This window comes from Protopterus annectens, chromosome 15.part0, assembly GCF_019279795.1.
Source record: "Protopterus annectens isolate FY-2018-M chromosome 15.part0, PAN1.0, whole genome shotgun sequence".
Lineage (NCBI taxonomy): Eukaryota > Metazoa > Chordata > Ceratodontiformes > Protopteridae > Protopterus > Protopterus annectens.
This window is the reverse complement of record NC_056749.1, coordinates 74,239,071-74,266,587: the sequence shown is the minus strand read 5'-3', so window position 1 is coordinate 74,266,587 and position 27,517 is coordinate 74,239,071. Positions and strand designations below refer to the sequence as shown.

The window sequence follows — 27,517 nt, the reverse complement described above, 5'->3', positions numbered from 1 at the left end:
AACCTGTTCAACTATTTTCCCTTCTGTTTCAGTTTAGAGCTTCCTCTGCCCTCTCCATTAGCTGCCATAAGAACTGTCTTGTCTGTACTCAGTTTCTTCTCATTTGCCTTCACTTTTGCATTCCATTCCCCTATTATTTGCTGAAATTCCTTCAGACATTGCCTGTAAAGTCACATCATTGTATAAAGCAGCTTTGTTGATCTGTCACCACTGAGCTGTTTAGTAATGTATCCATCAGTAGTATGATAGTATGAACACCAATGATCCCAGGGTTGACCCCGGATGTGTACTCAGCCCTACTGAGAATGTCTCTGTGAGTCCAAACACCATTTGTACTCCTGTCATTGAGTTCCTGTACACCACCTACTTCTGCCAGTGTTTCTGGACGTCATTGTAGGACTGCCCGCTTCAGTTTATTAGGGACCACGATATATGCTATCTCCAGGTCTGTAAATGCCTTTGACTCTCCAGCTTCTTCTCCACTACCTGTCTCACTGCAAACATCTAGTTGGTTGATCTGCATCCTGATATAAATCCAAACTCCTGATCTCCCATCTTACTTTCTACTGCTAGGCATATTCAGCACTTTCATGAATTGTGATGTGAGTTTGATACCCTGCACTGTCCACAGCTGTAAGTGTGCCTTTAGTTCTTGTTCACTGGCACTAGAATATTTATTGTCCAGTTCTCTGGGACATGCCCTTCACTAGATGACTTGGTCATATTGACTAATAGCACCAAAAATGGGCATGGCTATCTGCAAGTGATAAGTGGAGTCCTCCCTCTCCCACTTATGCCAAGGACCCATGCAAAAAGTAGGAGGACTCTGTGTATCTCTGTTGGCCATTGTGTGTGTGTGTGTGTGTGTGTGTGTGTGTGTGTGTGTGTGTGTGTGTGTGTGTGTGCCTGCCATAAAACCCAGCAGCCCTGAGATAACACTGCTAAGTGAAAGTTGAATGTAAAACCAATCAGCCTGCCAAAAATGAACTGATTACTACACTGAAGATAAGTTCACTGACACCATACAGTTTGGAAGTAGATGACATGATGGTACGGAGGAGGCTGGACATCCTGTGTATCCAGGAGACAGGGCGGAAGGGCACTGCAGCAACATCACTTGGCATGGGATCCAGAGTTTACTACTCAGTGGGAGGACAGATGAGAAAAAGGGTGTGAATCGCACTGAGGGACAGTATGAGTGATATCATCAGAATTAGTGACAGATAATCAGAGTCCTGTAAAGCCAGAACAATATTCATAATGTCAGCCTGTTCCCCACAGCAATGTTGTGATGGCGAGCAAAAGGTTGCATTCAGGTAGTAGTAGGTACAGGACCTACTAGATAAAGAAGGACAACATGAGCATCCTTAACTTGCACACCAGAAACATGGAGTGACCACCTTCAACTAGGGTATTGATAATTAGGAACCTGAACATCAGAACCAAGAATGAATACCTTCCTTCAGTCTAACAGTACTTGAAACTCCCTTATCCTTAACTTGCACACCAGAAAGATATAGTGACTACCTTCAACTAGGGTGCTTATGACAGGGAACCTGACTGCTCCGATCAGAACTAACAGAACATGATATGAGGACTGCTAGCTGGGGAAACTTAAAGAAAGAAAGATTAGCAATTCTAGACTTCTGCCAGGGAAATAGCTTCATGGTGGCCAACACATGGTTCACCAAGAGAGACAGTCACAAGATTACAATAAAGAGTGGTCAACATGCAAGTGAGATAGCCTTTCATCTGGTAAGGAAAGGGCATTGGGATAGAATCAGACATTGCAGACTCATTTCCAGTGGAACACCTGGCCTACAGAAAAACTATTGGTGGCCACAATCAGCTGCAAGCAGTGGACGAGAAGTTTATAAGGTCAACAGAGACTAGACTGAAGACCTGGAATATGACTGGAGCAAAAGCGTAAGAGTTCAAGGAAATATTCAGGACTCTAGCACCTCAGGAAGAAGAATAAATAGGTTGAGTAATTGAAGAATGACATTATCTCAACACCTCATGTGGGAGGACTGTGGAACAGATGTGCTGGTAATGGAATGCAGAAATCTAGGAAAAGGTGAGAGCTAGGACAGACGGACTAGCCTAACAAGGAACACTGGTTAGCTAACAAAGAGGCTAAGAGAACAGTTTCAGTAGTAAAGAACAAGGCATCAGAACAAAGCATCTGCTTCCAAGAAAGTAACTTGGCAGATGGCATGAAGAAACTCTATCATGTTGCAAGGCAAAGGCAGAAAGATAAAGGGAATAGCAATTAGACACCATTCTTAGATTATGCCAGCAACAATCTATTCACTAGTCAACAGAGAGCCATGTCTGCAGTTATATCCTTAAATATTTGTGGTGATTGGAGACAGCACACAATATTTGATTATATCCACTACAGCAACAAGATATGGTGGAGTACATCAGGAAATCCTGAAATGCATCCAATCTACTGCTTACAATGAATGCCTTCCATCAACCTAACAGTACTTGAAACTCCCTCATCCTTAACTTGCACACCAGAAACATAGAGTGACCACCTTCATCCCACCCCAGTGTGCTATCAGTTTATTCAGGAAGATTTGTGCCTTGTCTGTGGGCAAGAGCAATAAAAATACAGATCTTATTGTTTAGGATTGAAACAGTTATGGCAGTAGAGGGTGAAGCATTAACAGTGAGAGGCCATATATGCTACATATTGGCTGCAAATGCCTGTTATTTTATTTCCTTTATGAACACAAAGAGCCCATTCATTTTATTACTGTGTCCCGTTTACTTGGTTGTGTTAAAAACACATGCTCTAATGATTCATATGGGTTTTGGAGAAATATAAAAGGCCATGCTGTCTCAGTAAATGTATGCTTAGGATCAGTAATTCTGCGTATTATTTATTTATTTTTTATGTAGCACTAGAAGGGTGTTTTTTGTTTACTTATGTCAGCTGAAAGCTGCTTCTGCCTAGGTCACTTGAAGGCTTCTGAAATTCATTTTAAACCTCAAGACCAGGTAAAAGCTAGGTTAGGTTATGGATGTTCTAGCCAGTTAAAAGATGAACAGGGCAAACAGAAGTCCAGAGCAGATCCTGACTCACTGAAGCAGATCTGTGTGTCTTTAGTCAAAGTAGTTCTTAAAATGTGCAAGTAATTCATCACCAGGTCCAGTGCTGTTCATCTGACAGAACAGTGCTCCATAGTCCTAAGACTCTGAGGATGTGATGAGGTCAAAAAAGATAATACCTGTGAAATAGTCTCAGTCTAAATGTAGATTCATCTATTATATTCATTATTGTGTAAAGTAAATCTGTTTCTTTTTTAGGCAGGCTGAATGTATCCATTACCATACTGTTTGAGTACCATACTGTTTGAATACTGTATTTTGGGCTAAAACCATGATGTGTGCTTCACAAAGGATACCACGTGTAGTTAAAACGTATTTAACCAATTGATTTATGTTATTCAACTGTAACTTAGCTAGAGTATGTATAGGGATATTAGTCTAAGAGTTGTCAGGGGGAGAACATTGACTTCTTTTTGATATAGGTACCACAGCAACAGTTTTGTATTTATTAGGAATCAGTCCTGAGAATGGGAGAATTAAAAGATAACTACTTTCATTTTCATACAGTAAAGCAAGCAATTTTTAAGCTTGCTTCACTGTATTGTAATGATAATAAAGATAGTCATAATCAAGGATTATAGATGTAAATATATCAGTTTCAACAAGCACATGAGATACACAGCCTTATCAAATGTAATGCTAATTAGTTCAGCATCTGATAGAGAGGAGATGTGACCACTTTTTATTAGGCTACTTATGATGTCGGATTTTATAGTACTTGCCAGATACTTTTAATAAGAATTGTTTGGAATTTCTAATTAGTGCTGGCTTCGAACATTCTTTAGACTTTTGATTGTGAAGTTCCTAGTTTTTATATTAATTCTTAAGGTTAGTAAAGGTAGCTGGTGCATGGGGAAGCTGTGGCATTATCCCACCTACTGAATTAGTCTCTTAACTTCTTCTTTCACTATAATTTGAGTTTATAAAACTATAGCGTACCGTCTAACTTGCATTTACTAATTTTACTTAGTCCATTCTTTCATACTGTACAGCTTGCTATATATTTCAGTTTGCAAACAATATGTGCACATGTATGTAAACTTCATGCAAATGTCATTAACTATCATTCTGCTTTATGTTCAGTGTGCCATAAAGGCTTCTTCGAAGCTCCATGATCAGGCATTTGATAAAGTAATCAAAAGCCCAGTGAAGTTCTTTGATACTACACCGCTGTCCACAATTCTCCAGAATTTCTCTAAAATCATGGACGAAGGTTAGTTCTTGACTAAATTACTGTCTAACCTGATAAATGATTGATGCCTGTAGAAATGTAGCATCTTTGAAACTGTTTTATTTATATATATATATATATATATATATATATATATATATATATATATATATAGTGTAATATGATCAGTGTGCATTTTCAGAAATATACCATGAGTGTATGTATTGGAAGGATTTTATAAATGGTGAAAATACCTTTGAACCCTAAAGGCTTAATCCAACAGGAAGTGTATGAGTAAAGACTGTGCCAAAAGGATCTACTAAACAGTGCAGTCTGAAGTTATGAAATATAAACATGGTAAAACTGTGCATCTCAAATGAAATCTGCTTATAGGAATTATATCGTTGAAAAGTGTATTTAACCATACATAGAAAGACATTCACAAGCACACACATTCACTCACATGCACTTTTGTGCTCAGAAGATATTATAGCACCTACCAGTTTTTGCCCTGTATTATATGTTGGCACCTGGATGGTATCTAGTTTTGAGAAGTGGTGTTTCCTGATACAAAAATGTCCACTGGTGGAACCCAGAAGGCTTCCTGTGCATGGATGATTAGCTCAGCCTTTGTAAAGGCATTAGCATGTAAAACAGCAGTAAATGTGTGAGCCCTGTGTGGCCATTCTTTGAATGTTTAGGGTGTTTAACATGGAGGAACAGCTTGGGAAGTTTGAGCCAAAAGAAAAAAAATGTCAGCTACAGACCCTGTCCAAGTTCTATTTAGTTCTAAGAGTAGTGATAAGGAGTAATCCCTTATTTGAAAACAATAAAACACCCATGCTTTACATTTGGAGTAAAACAGGGCAAGTGAGGACATGAATGGAGAAGACAAGATGGTCTAGGGATTGGAATCAAAGCATTCAATTCCCTGATTGCAGCACATTTCACGAGGAAAGCCAGAATCATCTGAATATATCTATTCCAGTGAAGTGGGTGGAGGGGGCTTTGTTGGAAACTTATATCCACCTTACTTGGGGCAACCTAATACAAGAATATCATGTTTTCTAGCTGGAAGATATTGTAGAAAATTAGGTAGTAAGCAAATTTGGAAAAAGAATTCAGAAAAAGTACAAAGAAGACCTGTCTGTTGTAATGGTAGCAGTACAGGGAGCCGGGAATACGTGGATCGGTACATGAATACGTGGATTGGTACATTTCTATAATTTAAAACCACTGGTGATCAAACCATATGTCTGCCTGGTCGTTCTAAGTCAGTAGCACCTGTGGATCAATATAAGCAAACCTGTAAGGCTGAATTAGTTGTGACATTTAAAAATAGTGGATGAATGCAGGAAATGATGTCACACATAAAATGTCCTAGTGACAGGAAGGAGGTACAGGGCTGATGGTGCTTGGAAATGCGAATTTTCAGATTTGCCTATTGTAGGAAATGCAGGCACACTTTATGACCCCTGTGGTTCCTGTCTGCTTTCCATTCTTTATTTTTATATATGTCTTTGGTGCGGACCAAGTCATCAAAATCCAGAAGCAGCTACTATGGACATAAAATTAAATGGTACAGTTCTATTCTATTTGGCTTGCATGTTGTTTTCAAGTTGTGCCATTTGCCTAAATGAATCCATGTAAACAAGTCTACACGTCCTCCTTACAAATCCCCTTTCAACATGAAGTATTTGGGTTTCCTCTTCTTCTAGGTATCATAGTACATAATTGATGCACCTTTCTGTCACAGCAATAAAAATTGGTGAAAAGCAAATGCAGTTAGACTTAACATAGCTAGACTAACAACTACCCAGCTATACTGGTGGCATGTACAGTCTGTTATATTTATGCTGTATGCTGCTAAGGCATATTAACTCAAAGAAAGAAGGAAACAGTACTGTTTATAAGCAATTAACTATTGTTTATTCATATGAAACAAAGTGATAGAGCACATTGCTTATAATTATATATTTTTTATGCTTCTTCCTTAAACAGCCGATTCACATGTTGCACCTCAAGTTGAAATGCTGTTGCAAAACATTGCTTTGATCACGGTCTGCATGGGTGTCCTTGCTGCTGTCTTCCCTTTGTTCCTTCTGTCTGTGTTGCCACTGTCTCTTCTGTTTTGGGCTATACAGAGGACTGCTAGGTAAAAGTTTAGTATACTTAAAATAAAAATTGTACAACAAAGTGTTATATACAGATGAGCATTAATTCGTCTGAACCTAAGATAAGAATGCAGTATGCAATCAATACTTTTCTGGTCCACTTTATCGGGTACGTTTGTGAGAAAGGTTCCTGAACGAAACACAGCCATTCCTTGTGTCTTGCATGGAAAATATCACTTATCAGCATTACCAATTGTTTCTGAAAGAAAGAAAGAAATTAATCTTTTTCTTGGAAGCAAACTACTTTAATCTCTTGATCACAAATGCAAGGATGAAAAATGGTGGTATAAAGCACCAAACATTATGACTTCAGGGTTTGTTTGATTTGTTTTTTCTCTGTGGTTTTGCTATTTTCTATTCTCTTTGTATTTTATCTTTGCATTATGTTCTGTTTCACGTGTATATTACTCCATAATTAATTATTGTTTAACTCTTTTTTTTAAGTATATTGGTGATTAATCCTTTGTCTTCCAATGGAAGGGCAAAAAGCTTAGTTGGGCTACCAGGTCAGCAAGTGAAAGAATTTATACATCTTTAGTGTATTTATTTTGTTTTTCCTTTTTCTTTCTTTTTTTTTATTATTTTTTAATAATTTAAGTTATGCACAATATATACACAGAAAGGAAGAAATTCAACCTCACGTACATCAAGTTAATCTTATCCAGTGAACACATTAAGAGTCTTGGTATTTCAATAGCAACATTTCAAGCTATCCCAACTGCTAAAAGTCTTAGTATTACTGATTTTATTTTGTCTGATCACTTCTTTTTCACTTTTACATAGTATTGATGTTAACTTTAAAACTTATTTTGAGTGTAGGAACTGAATTCAATTTCCACTTTTTTTTTGTAATAATTTTTCTAGCTACTGCCAGGAGACTCCAGAACAGATTTTATTGTTTGGCTTTTACAGATAAAGGAAGTGAAACATTCATTAGTATTATTGATCTGCTTAAAGAACAATTATCAGACCAAAATCCTTAAAACATAATTATCTCTTCCCAATATATATTTAATTTTCCACAATCCATAAACATGTGTCCAGTCAGCTTTTACAACTGTGCTATAGCTCCAACAGAAGCCAAACTTAGAGAGATTTTATATGGAGTAACAAGCATTCTGTGTGTATATTTCCTCGTAAAAACGTTCCAGTATGAACTTGAAGAAGTTTGACTAACTGATTTAAGTAACAAAAGTTTTATTCTTACGTCCTGTTGAGTCACTCCATCCACTATTATTTAAAAAGTTCCAACATTTCGCATTAAAATTATTATTCTTTATAATTAACTTATATAACTTGGACAGCCTTCCTTTATAGGTCATTTTACCCTGGATGATATCATTCATACATATATTCATATAATGGGGAATAGTGTTCTGTTCGTCTTCACTCATGCTAAGTACAAATTCATTTAATTTCTTACTGATGGATAATATTAACTGGTTAACAGATTCATCCAACTTATAGCCTTTCATTAAATACTCTGTCAACTTAGCTTTTTCTTTTTCAAAACAATCAGACCATAATAGTAATCCATTCCTTTTTTAGTAAATACATTTTAACAGTGCTCAGAGTTTCCTTAAATCTAGAGGTGTGTTAAATGGGAAAACACAAAAAATACCATTTTGATATTAATGGAGTTTTAAAATCATATTGCTTAACTGTTTTAAGAATTGATTTCATATATGTAAAGTCTAAAGACTAAAATGGATTTCCTTCTAAGGTAGGTTTTATTAACCAGATGAAAGGAATGTTACGTATTTCTGATTTATCATATTTGACAAATGTATAAGAATTTAGTAAAATCTGTTCTTGAATGGTTTTCCACTGACTAGTGTAAGGTGAGTCTATTTTTAAATTATTTCTTGTTCTTTATCGGATCATAATGCACTAAGTATTAATATATTAATGGATATAAGGGAATTTCAGATTATTTATAGAGTCCCAGTATATATAATGAAATGAAAAGAATTTAAGAGTTATCTTAATGAACAAATTGAGAATTTTGTTTCTCTTTAAAGGGTAATGGAAAGGTTAGTAAAGTCCTACTATGGGACTCCTTAAAAATGCATATTAAAGATAGAATGTGAAGATGGGCTAGTAATTAAATAAAAGAGTAGGATAAAGAGTTGTTAGAAATACAAGATGAAATAGACAAAGTGAGGTTTGAACAACAAACAAAGAAATGAGGTAACACTGAAGTCATTAAAAAACGAATAAGAAAATGTCAAACAGTTGTAACACACGAAGTGGAGATAGCGTTAGAAAAAATAAAATTGTGCAGGACTTCAAAAAATCTACATAGATTAGCTCATAGAAGTAAGATGCTTAATATTTAAAAAAAATTCCACGAGGATCTTAATAAAGATAAAAATAATAATCCAGATGATTATAAAATTGACAAGTACTTAAAGAAAAATGTTAATAATAAACTTAATGACCAACAAATATCTGTGTTGAATTAGCCTATTACCTTAATACAAGTTTAAGAAGCTTTAAGTAATAGGAAAAAAGGGTAAAACTTCAGGGTTGGATGGTTTAAGTATGATTTAAGTATAGATTAAGTATGGATTATATAGTTTGCTTCTGTTAAATATTGCAGAATTACTGAGTGATGTTTTCAGGATTAGTCAGAGTGACAAAATAATTGCTCCCTCATAGAAATGTTCTGTCATTTCACCTATATGTATACAAAGAAATTATAATAATTTAGTTTCATCATATAGACCTATTTCATTATTAAATGTAGATTATAAAATATTTACTTCCATCTTCGCTACATGATTAAGGGATCTAGTAGATTCATTTTATTAGTGCTGGTGTCCTTTTGTTTGTGGACTAGATTACTCCATTGTTTTTGTCACTTTTGAAAAAGTTAAAAAAGCATCTTTATGAAGTGTGTTTGTGGTAGACAAGTATCTTATTTAGTCCAAGTGGTACTACTTCATGTTTGCATATTATTCTTCACAAAATTTAAAGTAAGGAAAATAAAGCATGGCAAGAAAAGTGGATTGATCCTATGAGAATATTCAAAGAAGGTAGTAAAATAATTAAATAAGACATGTTAAGTTTTCCAGGGTATTACTTCTAAGGACTATCCTTCCATTTTGATGACTGACAGAAACAGGGATACCAAGCTGTCTTCTGAAGTGACAAGTCTCTTTACCAACTTTGGTACCAGAAGATCACAACTTTTATTCACTGGTGCCTATGTTGGTGACATCTGGTATAAGGGCCCAGGGCAAACACAACCTCAAGAAACCCCCTTTGCCCACCTAGCCTAGCCTAGCACTTAATGCCTGCTATGCAGGGAGGAGCGAGGGCAAAGTGAAAGCCTCATAACAGAGCCACTGAGGCAGAGTATGCAGATCACACATGGGCACTACCAAGATGTTGAAATCTGCATGGATAGGGATTTTCTATGCAGGTAATGGTAACTTTAAAAAAAACACTTTTAACGCATTATCTCTTGTGACATAGGCAAAGTTACATTGATATAAAAGTAAACAAACCATTTTAACACATTCACATTTACAAACATTAAACATCACATATATTCTACTATACAATATACACTGGATATAAAAAGTGTACACACCCCTGTTAAATTGCCAGGTTTTTGTGATATAGAAAATTGAGACCACAGTAAATCATTTCAAAACTTTTACCATCTTTAATGTGACCTATAACCTGTGCAATTCAATTAAAAAAACAAACAAATCTGTTGGAGGAAAAATATAAAAAAATAAAAAACGTACAATAAGCAGGTTGCATAAGTGCGCATCTAGGCAGTTCAGATCCTGTATCCAGCTCAAAGAAATAATTTACTTAGACTTATTTGCTTACCTAGAATTGCTGACAGAGTACTTGGTAGGGAATTTTTAAAGTCTGCCAACTCATTGCACTCCAAAAATGTATGCTCCCAGCTACCCCTTTCTTTCCCATCACACCTCCAGCATGTGCTATCTACCTGAGGAAACATTTTTTGGAGTCTGCTCGAGTTATAAAAGTACCTATGCAAACACTTCCAAGCAAAAATTCTAAATCTTCTAGACTTTGTTGCATATTTGGGAGTCGAACATATATCCTTCCATTGTTTCTTTACGTGTTGCTTATTTCATCTCTCTTCCAAATGTTTTCTGGCCTCCTCTGATTGATTCCTACAGTTATCATGCAATATTTTGTATGCCTTACTAATTTTTTTTTAATAGCAGGTTCTGTTCTAGATTCAACTAAACACTCAGTGAGTGCAGGTCTTTCACTTATAATTCCACAATCCCTTTCTCTTTGCCAGCACTCTGATATCAGTCCCTGATAGGGAAGGCAGTCTGTGTCCTATAGTCCAAATGTCTTCTTGGTCTCTTCTCATTTTTTTACCTTTACTTGTCTAATTATTTCCTTCCAGTACCTTGGTTCCTTTGCCAGCTTGCCTCGGTAATTTCCTGCCCAATCTTGCCTGCTCTATGTATCCGTAATTGCAGTCATCCTTATCAGCAGAAACTCCTTTTTCCATTCTCATTTTATCTTAGAATGCCTTCTGCTACTTTATGAATATAACAATAATCAAATATCATAATAATCAGTATGACTGCTGTTAGTCTCGTTAAGGAGCTGCATCCAACATCCCACTCTCTGCTTGTTTCTTGACTTTCCCTCTTATGTCATCATCATCCCTTTCCACGTTGAATTGCAGCTTTCTGCTTGTGTTATATGTATAAGAGCCTTACTATATCTATCAGTTTTGGCATCACGTTTGCCATTCTTTTAACCATTATGTACATAAACACTTTACAATAGTGGTTCAGAACTGGAATGGGCCTATATGAAGCTGGATCTGATGGCTTGTTACCATATTTAGCTATTGTAGCCAGCACAGCTTTTCCAGGGCAGTGGTGTCTCCTGGCTTTTAAAAGACAAAGCTTTCCATATCGTTATCACTTTCCTCCCTTCTATTGTCGAATTGTCCACTGGAATACAATTTATTGCTGGAAACTCTACAGTAGAATGGTTATAAATCAATGTTTTTATGTCATTTCCTCCTTTCCTAACTCTTAATTTTTGAGTCCCATCTACCTCTAACCTTGGCAAATTTAAGTCTTCCATAAATAATTCCATTTGTGCCTTATCTTGATTTCCCAGTTTCTCTGCTTTATATAAATTTTCATAACATTTTCAAAATATCTCTAATACCCCTACGGGATCTCTAGTTATTCTTCTTGTCATAAGGTCTATAAGTTTGGCAACAACCTTTATTACTTTCTGTTGCCTAGGTCATGGTGCTAAGTTTTGTGCTCTGGTTATTATCAAAAAAATAGTTGCTTAACAGCAAACTTTCTAAACTCATGAATATTATCCAGGTACTCTCTTATTTTCTCTTTCGTATTCTGCAGTTGAAACTCTTGTTCTGTGAGATTCCTCTTATTCTGCGGTATGTTAACCTTTGTCAGCCCTGTCCAAATATTTTTTTTCATCTTAACTGTACTTCTTTTTCTTTTATTTCTACCCTATTTTTAAACTCCACTTTCATTTTATCCCACTCACTAGGTATAACTTTTGGAGTACTTTCTATCTTCACTAATTCTTGAATAATTTCCACTACCCATTCCTTAAATTCCTCTCTTTTTAACAGGTAGGTGGGACTTGTCACTGTCTCATTTATACTTCATTTACCCTGCATTTCTATCTTATCTGTTAAGTGTGCATGATCTGAGATAGTTATTGGATGCGTGTCAAAGCTCTCAATTGAATGCATATGTTCCTGTGAATATAATTTCTATCCAGTTTAGCCAAGTTATTGGACCTTGAATAATATGTAAAATATACTAAATTCACATCTTCCATACAAAATATTTTCATAAATTTCTTTAGAGGTCTATCCTCTTTTATTATATTTTACCTCCTAGCTATTGCAAATCAAATTCCATTCCCCACCTATTAGTTTTCCATGCTAAGGTGCATGTTACTGCCTGTGATTGTACTTATACTAATTGGTGTTTTTTTATCTTTATTCCCCTCCCAGAGGTGAAAAAACAACTTGCATTTGCTTTCAGAAAACATTGATGTTTAGCCTTGAAGAAACCAGTGCTTTGGCTTTTTAGTACTGTATAATCAGCTTGTCTTCATGGAAAAGTAAGAGAAAAAAAATGCAGCCCTCAGCTGCAAGCTTCAAAAGACAAGTTGAAACATTTATTGCTAAAGGAAAACTTTTTATTACATTCATTGTTTTCTTATTTACTTGTTTTCTGCAGATATTCACCTATGCAAAGGTAAGGAAAAACATATCAGCTCTACATGTATTATGATCTATGTACCTTTGTACCCCATCTCCCACCTCAACAGCCTAAGATTATAACCTATTAATTTAACCGTGCTTTATCTATCTTTCTGTCTCTTTTTGCATTGTAAGTCTTACATTTCTTAGTACTAAAAAAGAAAGAAAGAAAAAAGGCATCTGTTTACTTTGGTATTTTATCACATACAACAATGACTAAAATGTTTTACTATAAAACATGCAATGTATATCATGGAAAGTTATAGAACTACTGTTAAGAACAAAAATTGTTTATTTAGTTACCTTTCTCTTTGCTCTTCCCTTCCTCTTAATGTTTGTCCAAATATTAATGACATGAAGTGTGGCAAATGCCTTTCAGTTTCTCATACATTTAAGAGAGCCAACAGAAGTCCATTCTTTCCACTTTTTCTTGTACAGTCTTAGGTCACAAATGTGATTGATACTGTGCACTCTCACATTTATCACTTTTTCTTGTACAGTCTTAGGTCACAAATGTGATTGATACTGTGCACTCTCACGTTTATCACTTTTTCTTGTACAGTCTTAGGTCACAAATGTGATTGATACTGTGCACTCTCACGTTTATTCACGAATTTCCATGTTGCTCATCTTCTTCCTGTTCTTGTCTGTCTCCTAACTCCAGACTATGCTTTAATTCCAAGGTACTTCTGATTCTTCTATTCAACTCATGTGCTTTTCTCTGTCTCTCAAGCATTTTTCTTTGGAACATTAGAAAAGGTTTTACTGGCAAAGTCTCTTTATGTGCTGTATCATTAAAAGACTGAAAAGGAGTGTCCCCTTTTGCTTGATGACTCACTTTTTGTTGGACAATGTTTCTATTTATTCCTTAGCCTGTTCTGTATCAGAAAATGACTTTGATCCTCCAGGAAAAAAATATTTATTTATTTATTTATTTGCAGTTGGTTTACCAGGATAGTCCAATGGGCCAAAAGAACCCGTTTTCAATGGAGTCCTGGGGAGAAAAGCTCCAAAAACAATTAGCAAGGTTACAATAAGGTATTTAGTTTCAATTATACAATTACTACGGACTTGGAAATACAGTAGGGTAGTGTACAAATATATACAAATATTACAAATCTTGTATAGCTGCAAACAATTTACAATATAGAAACTGAGAAGCTTTTACAACTTAGGGTGGGGGTTACACTGGAGGTATCTTTCATACATTCAGGATGAGTAGCTTAATACAAGCAAGAGAAAAGTATATCAGCTGACATAGAACTTTTTCAATATAGAAACAGAGAACCTTTTCCATATTAGGGTATTTTTACACTTAGGTATCTTTAAGTATTCAGAAAATGCTTAATAAAAGCAAGATCAAGATCTATGAGTTTAGGAGAGTAAGTAGAAATTCCCATTATGAATAGGGGAGGAGAAGTGGAAATTCCCAGTATGAGGAAATTATGTTGGGTGGGAGCAGGAGCATTCCCACTGGGAAATTAGGTGTGAGTGAAGGGATTTTTTGAATGAGAAGTGATTTGTGATGGTACAAATGGATGGGGGTAAGCAGTTCTAGAGACGAGCAAGACTGTAGGATAAGAGATTTTTTCCAGGGGGATGAATTGGTTTATACAGTTCAATTTGGTTTTGGTTGTTAGATTTTAGAATTCTATCAGGGAGGTGCATTTTGAAGGTAGAGGAAAGGGATGGGCAGAGGGAGGGATTGAAGATGAGCTTGTGTGCAAGAGTCAGTTGGACGTAGGTGAGGTGATTGGGTAGTTCTAACCATTTTAGTTTGTGGAGAGCCGAACAGTGGTGTGAGGAGGACTTATGGGAGGTAGCAAACTTGGCAATTTTGTTAGAGCAAGAGGAGAGTTGTGTTTTGAGAGAAGATTGTAGGTTAGTTAAAAGTGGGGCTCCATAGAGGAGGGATGGGATGAGAAATGAGGTAGATAGGGTGAGATTGGTGGAGGGTATAAGATAACGATTCTGTCTGTAGAGCATGACAAGTTTTTGGTGTTTTTTTTAAATTTAGTTGAAGATGGGAATTGAATTTAAGCTGACTATTAGTTTGGACCCCAAGTAATTTGGCCTCAGATACCAGTTCTAGGGGTGTATTGCTGTGACTAGTAATAATGAAATTACTTGGATTGAAAAAGGTAGCTTTAGAGGGGGTGAATACCATTACTTTGGTTTTGGAGGCATTGAATACAAGGTGATTTGTTTTCATCCATTGTTCGTTGGTTGAGAATGCATCTTGATATGCTTTAGCAGTGTGGGGATGGAGGTAGCAGAACAGATAATAGTTCAATCATCTGCGTATTGGATAATTTTAGTTAAAGGGATAGAGTTGTGGAAATCATTTATGAATATATTGAAAAGAAGGGGACCCAGTATAGATCCTTGGGGAACACTGGTTGGGGTGTTGATGAAAGGGGAGGTGGCTTTTTTCCATCTTACTGCTTGATATCTATTGGATAAGTAGCTAGTGAACCAGTTCAGAGAAGAGGGTGACAAGTTAAGCTTGGAGAGTTTAGTTAGTAATAAATTGTGGGAGATAGTATCAAAGCCTTTAGAGAAGTCTAGTAGGAGGGTAGAGATAATGTGTCCTGAGTCCCGGGCTTTGTTCACAGCTTCCAGGAAGGAGAGTAGGGCAGACATAGTACTGTGTCTTGGTCTGAAACCATGTTGTGTTGGAGTTAGTAGGTTATTGTCTAAGAGGTATGGTAGGAGTTGTAGGTGAATACACTTTTCTAAAAGTTTAAAGAGAGGATAGCGATGGGGCGGAAATCAGTAATATTGTTGTTGCTGCCACCTTTGTGCAATGTAACAACAAAAGTTGTTCCATTGCACAAGTTATTCTGAAGACAGTTGGATATAGCAGCTTGAATCATGCAGCTGTCTCTCAATATTCCCTGATTGCTAGAATAAATGTTTTTTTTTTCTGGCTGGTGTACAAGGAGTAATCATTTTCCATAAACACTCTACTGTCTCCAACGTTTAATACTTTGCCCTTTTTTCACAATTTTGTCAAGACCAACTCTTTCTGCTGGAAGGTTTGCATCTTTACTAATACAGGTCTTAGCTGCTTTCTCGTGGCCAAATTTGGGGGATACATACAATGTGCCCTTTCAGTTAAAAGATCCTACTGTAGAATACCAGCCCAGTTCTTTATTTTTGCCTTCATAAAATTAATACAGTATATTCCTTGTAGATTCTCAGGTACTGCAGAAAATGTCAGGTTTTCTCTGTGTGCTCTGTCCTTTCATTCTACCATTTTTGAAGCATCTCCTCTTGAGCATTCTCATACTCAGCCATCCTTTTCTTCATTTAGACCTCTGATTTTTTGTAGTTTTATCAGCTCATCTGGATGTCTCTTTAAAGCTTCTGTGATTTGTTCCAGCTTTTTTATTTGATTTGATATAGCCCGTCAGTATTTCATTTATTTTAATCTCACTGAGCACATTTGACTTTTTTTTTCTTGTAGATTTCTCAAAGCCATATCTTGCACCAAAGCTGGAGTTTGAAGTGCTTTTTGCTGAACAGCTGCAGGTTTCTTCCCAGTCAATGTTTTCTCTTCACCTTTTAAAGTTGATTTTCTTTCAGCTCTCTCAGTTTCTTCTTTACTGGCATCCTAGCCATGTACTTACTAGCCAGTAACTAAATTAACAAAATATGACACCCTGCCCTTGTCTTTCATTTTTTTTTCTTAATACTGGGAGAGCTGAAGTTAAACTGCTGAACAGGATTTCATATAGTTTGCAAAGGCTTTAAATATGAGCTATCCTTTGAGTGGTTTACCGCTCTACTTGTGTAGTAATTTTTTAATATAATTTATGTGTTTAGGTAGTATTTTTTGGTACTATTTTCCTAGTGAAATGAGAGCTGTGTTAGGAGAGCTCAGTTTTATGGCTTATTTATAGTTTACGTAGTTTAATTTTCTTTAATTTAAGTTATTTAAGATCAAGCCTATGTGACGGTCTGAGCTTCTATTTCCAATTTTTTTATCTTCTGCATAATTAACAAAAAAAAGCACTAAGGTTAGATTTATGTTTTACTGTTTGATGTGTAGTTTATTTTTTTTCTTTAGCTTAGTTGTATTTCTAACAGGGTTTTTAGGTAATATTTTGAATACATGGGCTGTGGATACATGATCTGATGACACACACAGGCTGCACATAAGTAAAGAATATTGTTAGGTTCATCACTTGGGATGCTGAGTCAGTTTATGCCACCTCTCTGTGTTCAATGCCATTCTCTGATCTTCTTCCGTAGTCATGTCTGACTGTCACAGGTCTATTCTCGTGAAATCCCTCCAACCCTTGCCTAGGCATCCCCATTTGCTCTTGCTTTCTTCCTCTCTCTCCCAAATCTTTCCTGCACATGTAAATGAACCACTGTAATCCGTTCTCCTTGACCTTCTTTGCAAGTGGGGCTACAGTGCTTCTGCTCTGATGTCCTCATTTCTTCACCTGTCAGTGTGCATCCTACCACCCATCTCAGGAACTTCATTTCCATCACCTCTAGCTTCCTCAGCTTCTCTGGTTTCACTGACCAGGTTTCTGTATCACTCAGTAGTAGTCACACCACTGTTTTGAGCATCTTACTTTTCCGTTTCTTTCACATTCTCCTGTCACACACCATCCCTGATACTGTGTGCCAGTTGGCTGCAACCCCTATCATTCTATCTCTACCCCGTCATACAGATTTCCATTCTCATCAACCACATCTACCAGATAACTAAACCTGTTAACATGTTCAACTATTTTCCTTTCTATTTGTGTCCTCCAGTATTGATTATTGACGAAGCCATACATTTAAAGTTGCTGACCCACAAGGGTAGTGGAATGACTTTAAAGTGAGAATAACAAAGGGGTACTTTGCTCCCAGATGGGGATACAGAGGGGCTTGCCCCATCCACCGATACTTGCTTTACTGTACAGGAAATTTAATTGTGTGATATTCTGTTCTGTTGTGAGTACATGTGTTTATACATTATAGGCACACAAGACAACAGTTTTGAAGCTATTGGGCAAAGCATTTGACTTTCAAGGAGTTACAGTGTGGAATACAATAAGGAAAGCTATCTATCTTTTTTTTTTGCGTATTGTAGATTCAAGGAAGCACTGGAGGCAAAAAATAAAAATAAAGAATTTTTTGTTCTATCCATCCAAAAGGAAAATTAAAAATTACATTTGCATAAGTCTTACTTACCTGTAACATTAGCTGCTTGAATTCCCGACTGCCTCAGTGGCATTTTGGGGTATCTGCCAAGATAACCCAGTACTGCCCAGAAACTCAGACACCCCTCCCTGTCTCCCTGTCTCTGTCTTTCTCTCCCAGTGACAGATAATTGGCTGAGCATATCCTGAGAGAGAAGTGTTCAGGTATCACAGTAAGTGAATGTTCAGGCTTTTCTCCATCCATTAACAAGGAGAGGAAAGTACCTGAAGCAAAAATCATCTAGTAAGAGTAAATTTGCAATCACAATGCCATATAAAAAAACAAATCCAACAACGTTTAAAAAAACATATCAACTATGCACAATCTTGGGGACAGCAGATGGGTGCTACCACTGAGGCGGTGAGGAATTTGAACATTACAGGTAAGCAGGACTAATGCAGCTGTACTACATTCATCATTCCCACCGCCTCAGTGGAATTTTGGTAAGATTCCCAAAGCTTACCCTATCTACACAGGAGGCAGATGGATAAGGAACCAGGAGCCCCTGGAGAATGGGACAAGGTCTGCTCTGGACATTGAAAAATAATCCAGATTGTAGACCTTTGTGAAGTTATGAAGAGAGGACCAGGTTGCTGCCTTTAGAATGCTTCTAGAGACCACCCCTTTCTAATATGCCATCAGTGGGAATAAGGCCCTTATTGAGTGAGCCGTAATCTTGCCTGGAAGATATTTACTATGGTGGGAATAACAGAAAACAATAGCCGAGGACAACCGTCATAGTTTATTTAGAGACAAGTCGACCTTTCTTAGCCCCTGTATAGGAGACAAACAGCTATTTGGCATTCTTAAAGGGCTTTGTTCTGTCATGGCAGTATCTGAGCCGCCTGTGTACAACCAACGTATGTAGAATTTTTTCTCCCTTGTTTTTCGGATCAGGATAGAATACTCAGAAATTTTTGACTTGATTCAAGGTAAATTCTGAAACAACTTTAGGCATGAATGTTGGCTTATTGTGTAATACAACCTTGTCCCTCTGTAAAATCAGATAGGGTTGGACCACCATGAGAACTTAGAGACTAGCCTTGCAGATGTCAGAGTGATGGAGTAAAACAGTCATACAAATAATGAACTGTAAATCAGCCTTGTAGGTAGGTTAAAAAGGAGGTAAGGTTAAGTTTTCAAGAATTGAGCTGAGATCCCAGGGAAGAGGAATTTGCTTTTGAGGTGGTCTCATGCACAACAATCCATTCATAAACTGACATCTAAAGAGAGACAAAAGAGGGCCATCCATGGACAAACAGGCAGATGTGGCTGTAAGATGCAGGTTGTAGAAGCATATGACAAAACATCTCTTAAGTAGCTCACATAAGTATTTCAAAACCAGAGGGGGTCAAAACCTTTTCAGGACCTCTGTTACTGGCTAGGCACCACCTGAATTGATTCTTCCATTTGGAAACATAAGATTTTCTTGTTGCAGGTTTTCTTGCCTCCTTAAATTTCTGCTGCACATCCTCATGGAACAAGGGCCTAAAATATATCAAAATAGAATTATCCAGGCTCTCAGTTGCAAATGCTTTAAGATGGGGGGCACCATTCACCCCTGATGCTGTGTGAGCAGATATAGCCTGTGAGGATGATTGTGGTAATTGTCCTTGGCCAAATCCATTCAAAGGGAGAACCTACTTTGCCCTGGCCAAAAGAGAGTTACCACAATGATCTTTGGTAATTCTTTCTGAATCTTTAGAAGTACCTTTGGAATCAATGGAAAGAGTGGACATCTACACAGTAACGGTTCCAACCATGAGACAGTGTCAGACCTCCAAGTATGTCTGCAAGGATGTCTTGAACAGAATCTTTTCAGTTGTTTGTTTTCAAAGGAGCTGAACAGACCAATTTGAGGTGTTCCCCACATTTGAATTAAGTCCTGGAAGCCCTCAGCATGGACCTACTTAGTCTGTCTACCACTGTGTTTTGCTCTGATGGAATGTACAAGGTCTGAAGAGTCAGATAGTGCTGCAGATCCAGCTCACAGGTTAGTATTGCCAACCGTCAAAACGGGCATGACCTTGTATCCATTTGATTGTTCATGTACAAAATCACAGTGATATTGTCTGTGACCACTAGAAGAGGATCCAGAGTCCATAAGTGATGAACTTTTAAGGCATGAATCACTACCAAAATCTGTTTTACATTTATGTGCTTTAGCATGTCCTGAGGACCCAGGAAGCCTTGCACTTGAACTCTCATGGACACCGTTCCTCACACAAACTCTAGTGTCCATTTGGACAGATTGGACTGAGGTCTGAAGAGAGAAAAGGAGTCCTTGGTTCAGAGACAGCTGATCCCCTCTATCACTGCAGTTTCTGTTTTACAAATCCCAGTACCAGTAAATGAAAATCCAAGGGACGAATATGCTGGGTCCAACAATTCTTGAAGTACCACTGAATTTTTCTCATGTGTAGTCTGGCCAGTATAATTATGAGGATCATTGATGTCATGAGGTCTAGAGTTTTCAGGAGCTGTCTTGCTGAAGCTACATCTACAAGAGAGAAAGCCAAGATAATGCTCTGAGAGGTCAGAACTTTGTCTTCTGGCAAAAAGGTCATCCCTTTTACTGTGTATGCCATTGAGAGGGTGTGAGAAAGGACTTTTGAAGATTCAGTTTGAAGCCCAGATGGGAAAGGAGGGATGTGACCTTATCTAAGGACTTCAAGCACCTGGATGCAGAATCTGCAGAATCTAAATAAGGAAAAATGTGGATGCTTAGGTTTCTACAGTAGGTAGCCACTAGGGACAGACACTTTGTAAACACGTGAAGTGCAGTAGATATCCCAAAGGGTAGTACCGAAAACTGATAATTTAAACCAGACACAGCATATCTCAAAAATTTCCAGAAACAGGGAGCAACAGGAATATGATGATACATGCCCATGAAATGTAGAGTCACCATGAGACAGTGGTCTGGAAGCAACTCTAGGATTAAGTGTATGGTGAACATTTTGAATTTTGGAACTTTTATAAGCGTGTTTAGAGAGGACAACTGTAGGACAGGTCTCCAGGATTGCCCCTTTTTTGGTACCAAAAAGATTCTGGAGTAAAATCCTTTTCCCTTGTATATCACAGGTACTGGTTCTATGACCGTTGTTTCTACCATGTGATGGAGCACAGAAGGAAACAGCTCTGTCTGGTCTGCTGAGCCTGGGAGAATTCTCCTGAAGGGATTATGATTTTCTGTCTACTGCCAGGTGTATCCTGTCAGAATTATTCTCAGAACTCATTTGTCTGAGACTATTTATGACCAAAATGCACGGTGGAGAGAGAGCCGGGGGAGGTAGAAGAGAAGGAAGGGCTGAATGCTCTGCTCACTCTGCATAGTCATTCCTTTCCAGGTTGTAGATCCTTTTCTGGAGAGGAACCCCTCTTGTTTGGTTTCAAAGAATTATCCTCCTGACATTACCTTTTGGATCCCTGAGTTTTGTTTAGCTGGGATTTTTTTTTGTTCTGCCCCTTGAAGTAAGATACTTTGTTTGGGGAGAACTTAGGTTCATGAAACATCCTTTATACCTCATCTTCATTTTGCCTCTCTCATCCCACTGTTTGAGAATCTGTGTAATAGAGGGCGCAAATATCAATTCAGAATTTAAAGTTGCATTCAAAATGTTGGTTTTTAAATCATCAGAAAAGTTATGATAACGTAACCAAGTATACTGTCTTAATTCAGCAGCATTTCTTGAGACTGTATGTCCATATTCAAGCACACATCTCAAAGCAGGTTTTGAAACCTGAGTCAAATTAGAAACAATTTAATTAATTTTCTTCTAGTAAAATCATCCAACTGCACGCGCGCTACATATAGCCTTCATAATTTAACACTCTAAAAGCCTCATTTTGTCATGACAGTGTAATCGTTTCCCACTTTATTAGGAATATTGTATTAGATGAAGCCAAATACTTTTTATTTATGCAGGCAGCTGGGAAGACTGCAGCCGGGTCAGCAGTCAAATGAGAAAAGAGACATGGTATATCCCAGGACATTGTATATTTTCTCTGAGCCTTTTTAGGTACTGCTAGAACAGATACCGATGATGTGCAGGTAGGTTTATCTTCCAAGGCTGATATGAGTGGGAATGAATCGGTCAGTTCATTTTCTATAAGATCATACCCTACTTGGGGTAGTTCCTGATTGCACCAAATAAACCATTAAGTCTAGCAATCGTCTGTGGAAAGGTGAACATTTGTTTAAACTTAAGCTCAGATTCACCTTCTATAGAATCAGAGTGACTGGACTCAGTGTTAACTAGGAAATCCCCATCGTCCTCATTAGAGTCCTCATCATTGTCTGAAACATCAGAAATATCTCTAGCCAGACTAGCACTAGAGCCATGTATGTGAACACAGCCACCAGAATTAGCTGGGTGTAGTAAATTCTTAGCCAAAGAAATCACATCAACCTTATCAGCAGCTATAATCTGATTATCAGCTGCATGAAAACGCTTTTGTTTCTTTTTCTTATGAAATTCACTACTAAATAAAATACCATGGGACAGAGTATTATGTTTGACAAAGGGTCTCTTACCCCGGGCTACTTCTGCACCTAAAGAGTTTGGTTTTCTCATACCTGTGGCAGGTACTGGAACAACCCTGGAAGATATGCCTAACCCCCCCCCCCCTTCCATAGTGGCTGGGAAGGCTAGTCTAGAGGGAGATGGGCAAAAGCTAAGTGGTCAGTGGGCTGAGCAGTAGTCCTGACAGAATAAGACTGAGGCATATTTTTATTTTGTTTTTTCTTTTTAGTTGCAAATGGATTTGATGGAGGGGGTACCAGAGTTAGGATCTATCCAGTCAAGGGAGAGAACACCAACTCAAACAACAAACTGATAATACTGGCTTAAGTATCACAATAAGCGATTAGAGTTTCCAGTAATAATTATATCCCTACACAACTAAACTCTGATAAACATTGTAATTATCACATAAAACAGTTTGAAATGTGTTCAGAATTATTTTACAATGGACAGAAGTTAAGGAATTTCTAGTAAACAAAGTCCAAACATGAAAGAAACTAATGAGCCAAACCGTTGTTAAAAATTAGCTCCACACGCTTTAATCATGTTACACTGCCATAAAGTAACATTTAATAGCGATTTACATTTTCGTATTAGAGGGAGTAAATTCTCCTCTACAGTACATTCATTTAACATTATTCATGGTAAAATCATGATATAGTGTTAAAACACACAGAGCAGAGTCATATATATAATAAATAATATATACATGCTGAAAAAAATCTTAAGGTTTGCAATACTTTTCTTCCCGTCAAAAGCTGAAAATAAAGCAGAGTAACAACAGTAAAAACAGGAGCAATTAAGATGTGGCTGTGACTGCACAAAATAGTGACTAATATCTAACAACACACACACACACACACACACACACACACACACACACACACACACACACACACACACACACACACACACACACACACACACACTTTTCCTCAGAAACAGTAAAAATAAGTATTTGTCAACAATAGAAGCCAAATAAACATTGACACAAGAACTTCCAACAGGAATTACTGTAAACACTGACAGAAATAAAATATTAACATACATATTTGTTAAATAAACATAAAAATAAAATGAGAATAATAAATCTAATAATCTTCTTTCGGCTTTTCCCGGTTAGAGGTCGCCACAGTGGATCACCTGTCCGCTCATGATTGGCAGTGGAGTTTTACAGTGTCGAGTTGCCAGCCCTTCCACAGAAGGCACACACACACACACACACACACACACACACACACACACACACACACACACACACACAACTAGGGCCAATTTAGAGTGTCCAATCTACCTACTGCATGTCTTTGGGATGTGGGAGGAAACCCACGCGACCACAGGGAGGACATGCAAACTCTGCACAAAAGGCACCCCAGCCAAGGATCGAACTGGAGAACCTCTTCCTGTGAGGCGACAATGTTAACCACTGCACCACTGTGGCCACCCCTAATAATAAATCTAATAATAAAAACTAATAAAATGAGAATAAGGGGGTCTCCAAATGGGGCTTATCTGAACAGTAAGCCAGAGAAATCAGCACTTGATCCTGTGGAGACTCAAGCGGACTTTCTTCTTTGGATGCCAGAAGAAGACAGCACACTCTCTTTATGTGACAGCTGAAAGCTTTCCTCTCAGTATATGCTCAGCCAGTCAGCTGTCACAGGAAGAGAAAGGACAAGAGTGTTTGAAATCTGTCCAGTACTGTGTCACCTTTACAGGTAACTCCTGATTGAGTGATGAACATCAACAGCGTAATGTTTTTACATTGAATAGAAACTGCACTTCCCAGGTTTCCTACAATACGTATGCAGTCTGTTTAACCCTTCCAACAGTATCCTGCACTTGTAAGAAAGTTCCAGGGCTACAGGTCCTCTCCAGGTCCAGATTCTAGCTCTGAGTTTCAGGTAACTCCACCAGGTACACATCTGTAATAGGCCCCACCTGGGCTGTTATACTCCATGCATCTATGGAAAGCTCTTGCTTACCTCTTGGTTGATCCTCTGCTTCAGAAATTAACTTTTTCTTGTCGACTTGCATGCTTTCTCCGTGTATGTCACAATAATTGCTGATTAGTGCCTTTTTAGCTAACCAATACAGACAGATTCTTAATACTGAAGCAACATTCAGTTCATAGGGAACAGTTAAAGGCACACATACATTTTGTCAAACCATTAAGTTATAATGCATATTTTATATACACTATATGCATGTGCAGTTGCAATGCATGTTGTCAACTACACAGATTTTTGACATGGAGAAAGCCATCACAGGATGCCAAATGCAAGGACTGTCAAGTTGTTTTAGAGCTGAGTCACACACCATTCACTGTTGCAATTTTTCCTGTATTTCCCACTGGTCATGCTGTGTGACAGTGTAGTTAACTACATATATTATAATGTATATGGGTCCCATTTGGAGGATCGACTTTTCAGAAAATCTGAAGCAGTTGTATGAAGATCACAGTACAGTGTGGATAAGGGAATTTCCCCTTTCCCCTCTGCAGTGCACTGCTGGAGCTGGTATATATAGCAAGCAGGAGGTGCAGGGGGCACTCCTCCTACAAAAATGCAAGAGTTTTCTTTTTTGGAAATTATGGAAGTTCAAAACCAGCCATTTATGTGGACACCAAGTTAAAACCTTTTTATAGGCTGTATAACCACATATCGGTGGACTTCTGGGATTTTTTTGGTTAAAGTTTGGAATTTGACCCAGGTTATCATTTTATTATCATTGACATAAAGGACCTTTTCTCTGTTATACCCCACACATTAGGCCTGCAGTGGTTTGAAAAAATTGTGGTTGAATTTGAACTCTTAAGCCCCACTGATTTTAGATTAGTTTTGGAAAACCTAGAATTGGTGCTTAAGAACAATTTTATTTACTTCGAAGGTAAATATTACTAGCAAATGGATGATGTAGCTTTGGGCACTGCATGAGCCCCTGTATTTGCTACTTTAGTGTTACTATATTGGGCAAAACATTTTTTGTTCCCATTGTTCTTTTTCAGCAACATCCAGGCATGCGATCGCTTTTTGGATGATATTTTATAAATCGAGGACTTTATAACGTTTATTAACAGCACCACTGAGTTCCTTACTTTTACTTATAATGTGGGGAGTTTGCACACACATGTTTTGGATGTTAACATTTTTAAGGATGTGTAAAACAGTAGGTTTGTATCCATATTATACAGAAAGGACCATTTTATAATACTTATTTACATTTTAAAAGCAATCACCCCTTCAAGCAAAAGAAAAGTATAAAGAAGGGGCAGATGGTGAGGGCTGCAGGAATTAAGGAACATTTAATGGAAGAGTTAGATGTTATTGAATCCTTATCTTTTGGCCAGGGGTTACCCCAAAACTCTTATGAAGTCATTAAAAGATTAAATTCTTGATGGATGGGGGGGGGGGGTTGTACCCCTGATTAGTTTACCCCAGTCAGCACCCTACATCAGTAACTCAATTTCTCAGAATAATGGGGGGATTGTGACACAGAAGGAACTTTGCAAACTGGGACCCTAACCCTAAAGTCGTACATCCAGCTTTTTGTACTCAGTAGTGAGGTCAGTAATATATGTTTGCTCCTTTTTTTGTAAAAGGATGCTTTTTGAATAAGCATCCCTCTGATAACAGCTTTTGCAGCAGCCCATTGAACATTTAAGGGGATAGACCATGAATGAGATTCTAGCTCAAATTGTTTCAAGTCTTGGTTAATTTCTTTAATAACATCATCTTTTTTAAGAATATTAGAGTTTAAGGTTCAAGTGGGACTGCTGCTACAACCATTAATATATTGAGTTGGGTTAATACTTACAGATACTTTAGAGTAATCTGAGAAAGATCTCACCTCAAGGGCAAAGTTTTTAATTTTGTTTGAAAAGACATCCGAAATTAGGAAAAAGTGAATTCTAGACCAAACTTTATGAGATGCTGAGAAAAAGGTGTATTTGTTTGCCTCTTTATCATGATCGAATATTAGAAATGGGTCAATTAAGTTAAAATTATGTATCAGGTCCTGGATAGAGGCCGTTAGTAAGGGTGGTCGCTTCCTGTTTTTGTTTGAACTGTCATTCATAGGGTCAACAAGTGCATTCCAGTCTCCTCCTATAATAAAGAAGTGGTTAGAATATTGTAATAATAGATTGTGAATTTCATACATAAACAAATGCTGGTTTGTACAAGGACTATATATATTAAGAAACAGTAAAGGGCAGTTAAATAGGGGTAAGCACAGGAAAATAAACACCAACGTCCATTAGGGTCTGTTTTAGTAGTTAAAATTTCCCCTGGGAAAGATTTTTTTAATTAAGATGGCAGTACCCTTCAATGGAAGACTATTTCCAGCTGAAATAATGTAACTGATCCAGACTCTTTTTCTTTCCTTATCTCATTGGTCATTTGTCAGGTGTATCTCTTGTAAGAATAAGATGTTAGAATTGTCCGGGTAGATTAGGTGCATAATCAATTTCTTTTTTTTATTTTCCTGGAGACAATTGATATTCCAAGAGTTTACTTTAATCATTATGTTTTAAGAATTGGGTGTACCATGTTGTATAAATAGTTTTAAGGAAAGAAAATAATTTGTGTAAACTTGTCATTGTATTAAGCATACTGCTAGTCGATGACGCCTTGATTACAAAATTTAGTATGACTAGAATGGCATCCAAGTAACCTACTGCAGACCTAGCGCCTAACCACAAAACAACTGTGAAATGTTCTTATTAAGTATACAAACAAAATTATAATACTACTAGCTAGACAATTTTTCATGTATATAATAGCATTATGAGGTAGCAGGGAACAATACAAACAAAACCCTGTACTCCAAGTGTCGTCAAGCATTGGGCAACCAACACCGCTGCCACTCTGTGAACTAATTATTAACTTTGAATTTAAAATAATACCAAAAGCACCATATCTCTAAATACATTAGAGATTTCATTTTTGTTTTTATCTACTTTCTGGCTCAATTATCAAAGTTTCTTGCTGGCTCTGAGGGGGGATTGGCAGTGGGAAAGTGATTAGATAGCAGATGTTAGTTGGGAATG

The 27,517-nt window shown here is 37.3% G+C and overlaps 1 protein-coding gene across 1 annotated transcript in view; it reads left to right on the top strand.

The window, feature by feature from the left end:
* LOC122789789 (multidrug resistance-associated protein 5-like) overlaps window positions 1-27,517 on the top strand; it is a 464,322-nt gene that overhangs the window by 315,602 nt on the left and 121,203 nt on the right. The window contains exons 19-20 of the mRNA XM_044057231.1: window positions 4,204-4,333; window positions 6,293-6,446. Coding sequence (XP_043913166.1) covers window positions 4,204-4,333; window positions 6,293-6,446 — 284 coding nt within the window. The remainder of the gene's footprint in view (window positions 1-4,203; window positions 4,334-6,292; window positions 6,447-27,517) is intronic.